This window comes from Elaeis guineensis, chromosome 3 (assembly GCF_000442705.2).
Source record: "Elaeis guineensis isolate ETL-2024a chromosome 3, EG11, whole genome shotgun sequence".
Classification (NCBI taxonomy): domain Eukaryota; kingdom Viridiplantae; phylum Streptophyta; class Magnoliopsida; order Arecales; family Arecaceae; genus Elaeis; species Elaeis guineensis.
In genome coordinates this window covers 17482397-17488169 of record NC_025995.2, presented here as the reverse complement: position 1 = coordinate 17488169, position 5773 = coordinate 17482397, and the positions used below count along the sequence as shown (strand labels likewise).

At 38.4% G+C, this 5773-nt stretch overlaps 1 protein-coding gene across 3 annotated transcripts; it reads left to right on the top strand.

The window, feature by feature from the left end:
* Positions 1–1490: 1490 nt before the first annotated feature.
* LOC140850777 (protein WRKY1-like) lies at positions 1491–5187 on the top strand. Of its 3 annotated transcripts, none has more exons than XM_073253683.1 (4): positions 1491–1660; positions 2103–3070; positions 3164–3289; positions 4540–5187. In XM_073253683.1, the coding sequence occupies exons 2-4, from the start codon at positions 2265–2267 to the stop codon at positions 4682–4684; spliced, it is 1077 nt and encodes a 358-aa protein (XP_073109784.1). In that variant the 5' UTR covers positions 1491–1660; positions 2103–2264; the 3' UTR covers positions 4685–5187. The 3 variants fall into 3 exon arrangements, with proteins under 3 accessions (XP_073109784.1, XP_073109783.1, XP_073109785.1); XM_073253682.1 differs by having other exon boundaries at positions 2100–3070; XM_073253684.1 differs by having other exon boundaries at positions 1655–1900; positions 2100–3070.
* Positions 5188–5773: the final 586 nt, after the last annotated feature.

Sequence of the window (5773 nt, the reverse complement as noted above, 5' to 3'; positions counted from 1 at the left end):
CGTCTTTTTATTCATTTTAAGTAAAAATTTGTTATACAAAAAAATATAGATTTAGTGACAATTTTGCAGCAGCAAAATAGTATCTATCTCTAAAATTATTTGCATATGTAGTGTGAAAGATATTTATTTTTAAATAATATGTAAGCTTATATTGGGCAAAATATGTGTCTGCTAAAAGATTTCTATTTTGAGTTAAAATATAAATATTGCAACCAAATGTTTAGCGATGGTGGTTTAGAAAGTATTTATGTTTATCAATAATTTTATGATTTTTTAGATTTATCTGTCCAACAATATTCTATCAAGTAAGTAGGATGGATAGATGGGAAGAACTATAGCTGAAAGAAAACAAGGGAGTTGAGAAGGTAACAAGAGAATAACACTATATCAAGACTCGATTTTAATCTAAGTCATTCATTCCATCTTGCAAGATTAAGCTTTAATTCTTTCCCTACTCTTTATTTTTTTTAATATAAATAGATAATTATATAATTCTAATATGAATACAATAAAAAAAAAATAAAAAAAATAAAAAATCTTATAGGATTCATAAATAGACATTGCACTGCCGTCAGATTCAATCTCCAATATTTTTGATAATAAATGATGCAATCCAATTTTATTTTCTTATAAATTTAAATTTTTTTAATAAAATTTAAAATATATATTTTTGTAATACAAACCTATACAATTGCATTATCTGCGTACGCTGTATAATAAAAATTTGCTATAGATTTGAATTTACGGATGATGCAAAAATAAATACTACATTTAAAAAAAGTTATGTTATATTAAATTACGAAACCGATTTTAAACTTTCCTTTTTGCACTTTGCATTGCAGCGTGAGTTCATTAATTGCTCGTATGCCAAATCACGCTCCACATGCCGTCCGGGTCAAAACCTGATAAGCCCGGACCACTACAGACCCGCTGGAGGTGACCGTGGTCCCCCCATAGTCAACGACCCACTGCCACATGCGGGACCCACTCTCCCCTGTCACCTCCTAGTCGCCGAGCAGGGACTGCCCCGGTCAACATTGTAACCGACACGTAACCTCTCACCGACACTCGTCCACTTCTCATTCGCCCCACCACGCGACGGACACCTGAAGATGCGCACCCGACGCTTGACCCCCTAGTGGGCCCCAACACTTCAGAGGGACAGCGAATTAAATAAAACCAAAACCATTAATTGCCTAAAAACCAAACCGCATTAAGAAAAGCGAAAATAGAAAAAAAAATTAACGAGGTCTTTCTGTTGGGTCCCGTCACCGTCTGATCCATGATGGAGACGTCGGTTTCCATTTAAAAAGCTCTCTTGTGAACCGTCTGATTCGTCTGATCAACGGTGGATATTTTGTCGTGGTGTGTGATGCGCCAGAAGGGGAGTATATCTCTCATTTGCCTCCCATATGCTCGCGTGTCCCCCTCTGGAATTTATAATTATTTAAGTCCCTGGGCTTTCTTTTCCTATTTATTTTTCTCCAGTGCTTGGAGGTGTTTTATTCTGTGACGAGAAGAGAGAGAGAGAGAGAGAGAGAGAGAGTGAGAGAATTTCTTCTCCGGTTTCTTGGCTTTCACACCTTTCGATCCCACGGCAGCAGTGGGAAGCGAAGGGGGGGCGCCCGAAATCTAGGGTTTTCTCCGAGCCCCAAACGAGGTTAACCTTCTTTGAGCTCTTATTTCTTCTCCTGTCTTCCGCCCGAGCTGGATTTTTGAGGTTGATTTCTGGGTTGAAATCTTCAATCCATCATTTTGGTTTGGTCTTTCTTTGATTGAAGTTTCATGCAGTGGATTTGAGCTGATTAAAATCGTCAAAGTTCTCATCTTGGCTCCCCTCTTCTTCTCTTTCTCGTCGTTTTTTTTGAATCGGTTTCTGGAGATCTGCTTTCTGAGCTAGGTATGAAGTTTCTTGATGCTTTTTTTCTTTAGGGATTTGGAGTTTTCGGGGCTTTTAGGATTTCGAGGGTTTGAAAATTTGTCTTTTTAGAAGCTATTTGGAATCAAGTCTTTAGATTTTTTTTTTCACCCCCCTGTAATCTGTTTAATTCGCCTGCGACTAATCCGATCCTATTGTTTGCTTTTCTGATTTGAACCAGAAGTAAGCGGAAAACTCATCAAAATCTTGTCTTGGTTTGCGTTTTTTGTTCCCCCAATATCTTAAGCGTCCCCAGCGAGTTGCTGAAAGCTAACAGATGGCTTGTGATTTGGATGTTAATTGAAGTGCCCGGTTCTGAGCTTTCTGGGAGTTTTGGGGCTTTTTTATGTGTTGTTTTGAGATGGAGGAGGTGGAAATAGCTAATAGGACGGCTGTGGAAAGCTGCCACATGGTCCTCAATCTTCTATCTCAGTCCCAAGACAAGCTCCGTTTATATAGAAATCTAGTGGCAGAGACTGAAGAGGCTGTTTCTAAATTTAAGAAAGTAGTTTCCAAGCTTAGCAATGAAGCGGGTCATGCAAGGGTGAGAAGGTTGAACAAAACTCTTTCCCCATTTAATCATAAGATCTTTTTAGATAGCCCAATAGTATCTAGACCAAGCCCTTCTCCAGTGCCTCTCCAGCTCCTCCCAAGAGAACCTGTAGAACTCCCAGTAAGAGAATTAGGTTCTACTACCAAAATCCCTCAACAAATCCCTCAAAGGATGTTTCTTGAGAATCCTGTACTGGAAGGGGATGTTGCTTCTAGAGGCACCCTCCAACTTGGCTTAAAAGCTCCCCCAACCCACCTCCATTTCCTCCAACAGCAGCAGAACAACCAAAAGTTTCAGCTTCAGCAGCAGTTTAAATTCCAGAGTGAGATGTATTCTAGGAGCAGTAGTGGAATAAATCTTAAGTTTGATAACTCTAGTTGCACGGCGACTGGATCATCGTCAAGGTCCTTCGTCTCATCCTTGAGTGTGGATAGAAGCGTGGCGAGCTTGGATGGGAGGCCCTTCCATCTGATCAGTGGGCCAGAATCATCCAATCAGATTAACTTGAACCAGCCTCCAAGGAGGAGGTGCACTGGCAGAGGGGAGGATGGGAGTGGCAGATGTGCCACTGCAGGCAGGTGTCATTGCTCAAAGAAGAGGTTAGGCTTTTAATCTTAGGTTCACATCCTATTGGCTTTTTACATTGTTCCTGGTTTTGGATAATAGTTCTCGTTGTCGAATATTTTTTGTAGAAAGCTAAGAGTGAGGAGATCCATTAAGGTGCCTGCCATCAGCAACAAGCTTTCTGATATCCCTGCTGATGAATTCTCATGGAGGAAGTATGGACAGAAGCCAATCAAGGGTTCTCCTCATCCTAGGTAAATAATACACATCTTCTAAATTTGTGGAAGTTATCTCGCCTTCCATTGCAACTATAACATTTCTGGATCTAGGGCTGCAAATGAATTGGATGCTGATAGGATATCAATATATACATATCTGTATCTATTTTTATTTGAGAAAACAGATAAATCTGCAGATGTTAACAGGATGCTGAAATTCATATCCCAGTTTGTTTTAAAAGGATGCAAATAAAAATTGGATATTAACAGTATGAATATAAATGCTGAATAAATCATAGAAGAGTTAATTTTATTAACTCCCAAATCAAAGATACTGCTATATGGAAGGCAAACTAAGTTGAGTAAATGTTAATTTTGTCCGTTATTTCCCTTTAAAGTTCATGAGAACTTTATAAGACTAAACAGGATTGCAAATATAACTCGACATTCAAATATGGATTGGATATTTGACTATTCAAATCCGTACTTGTTTTTCTTTGATGGATATGGATATAAAGATTAGTTGGATGCTTAAATTTGTATCCATATTTAGATGGATTTGGATGTGGAAATGGATTCAGATGGATATTATTGGGTCCACTTTCACCCCTATGCGGAACTCATTGCTTCGAATTTGTTTTCATGGTTTACTCATTTTCCATGCTGTCATGTTCGTGATATTTAGATTCAGTAAAGACCATTAATCATGGGATTAACTAGTTAGTGATATGTAATGAATGAGCTGTGGATTTGCTCATTTTGGTACGGAGAACTTAATGATAAGAGTGGCTTGACATTTCACAGAATATTACTATAAAGTATGTCTAGCCTATTTACTTCTCTGGAATGTTCTCAATTGCGGCAGGATTTGCCTTAGCTGTTTAGATCCGTGATGGGCAGCTCCCTTGACATCTTATCTCCCTTGATGTAATATTGTAATGGTTTGTCACTGGAGAGATTGGCCCATATATTACAGTAAAATCCCAGATATGTAATTCGTCATGATGAAAAAAAATGAAACAAACAAGCAATTGCCTTATCCATTGTCTTTTTCTTGCTTGCCAGTGGCAAATTTAGAAGGTTAGCCATGGATTCCCTCAGAATAGAAGTTTTGTAACTGATATTTTAAGCTACACTCATAGTTACTTATCTGTATTGGAAGTAGTCTGATTTATGGTAAAATATTTGTTTTATTTGCTGATGTTTAACCTAGTTATTTCAAATTTTCTTGAGTGATTCTCAAACTCAGCTTAACCTACAAAAATTTTTCATTTGAATTCATGCAGGGGATATTATAAATGTAGCAGCATGAGAGGCTGCCCTGCAAGAAAACATGTTGAAAGGTGTGTGGATGATCCCTCAATGCTCATTGTTACTTATGAAGGTGAGCACAACCATGGCAGGTTATTGTCCCAATCTGCGCACACATAGAGGCTGGACCGAGCTCCTTCACCTAGTGGTTCAAGTTCTCACCTTTTCAGACCTATGTGCAAGCACTTGAGCTTCTCCTGTAAATAGAGCTTTTGTGATTGAGAAATCCAGGTGATAGAGAGGTAGCTTACATGGGATGGTTTCTGGATCTTTTGTGGTTTTGAGGGGAGATACAAGGAAAAGTTATTTTCTGTTTAGCCACAGAAATGCTACCAAGAAATGGTTGAACTGTAACAACTGTAGTTGACATTAAAAGTTCTGGTGAATCTTAATTCTCTTAGATTTAGACTTAGTTCAAAGTTCTGAATTTTCTAACTGGAGAGGGTTGAAGGGTGGTGTAAGGAACAATACAATGCAATGTCGGAAAATGACTGAATATCTGGTCTTGAATTAACGGAGTAGAATTGGTTGTTCAAATCCTTTCTCTTGTATTGTTTGCACTCAGCTTCAGTACTTGGAATGTATTTATTTCTTTAGTGAAAATTCATAGCGGTTGTTCAAAACCTTTCTTTTGTATTGTTTGCACTCAGCTTCAGTACTTGGAATGTTCTTTTGTGAAACTTCATAGCGGTTGTAGTTTATCCTTGATCTCCAGAGTGGCCATCATTGCTTTGATATCTTGGTTGATGGTTTGTGTACCATATAACAAATTGCACCGTTTGGCATTATCCCAACACCGGTAGTGCGAAGCTTCCATGAAGCTCTATGATCTAATATCTTACGGGTAGATGATGTGGAGCTAGCCAGCACGAAAGGTACAGTATGTTGGTGGTGTTGTTCACTGCCTTCGTAGACTCAAATTATGCTGCATGCATCATCTTGTTGCGATGTTCAAAGTAGGCAAGAGCCAACTTAAGTACACCGTACAATCTTTATTAGTGCTGCAATGGAACTATGAAAATGCAACAGAAATTATTACTTTCTGGAGAGAGAGGTAGTATTCAAGTAAACTAATACTCTTGCAGCAGTTCAAAGGACAATTAATATGTTAATACTGCTAATGTCTCTCTTATCAATGTTGTACATGATGCTGGCACTAGTGAACCGCAGCGCCATTCAGATTCTTGGAGAACTGCTTTGTAGGTGAAA

Coding starts and splice junctions, on each gene's coding strand:
- LOC140850777 (XM_073253683.1), top strand. CDS start 2,265: ATGTGTTGTTTTGAGATGGAGGAGGTGGAAATAGCTAATAGGACGGCT. Junction 3,071..3,163: donor TGTCATTGCTCAAAGAAGAG/GTTAGGCTTTTA, acceptor TATTTTTTGTAG/AAAGCTAAGAGTGAGGAGAT. Junction 3,290..4,539: donor AAGGGTTCTCCTCATCCTAG/GTAAATAATACA, acceptor GAATTCATGCAG/GGGATATTATAAATGTAGCA.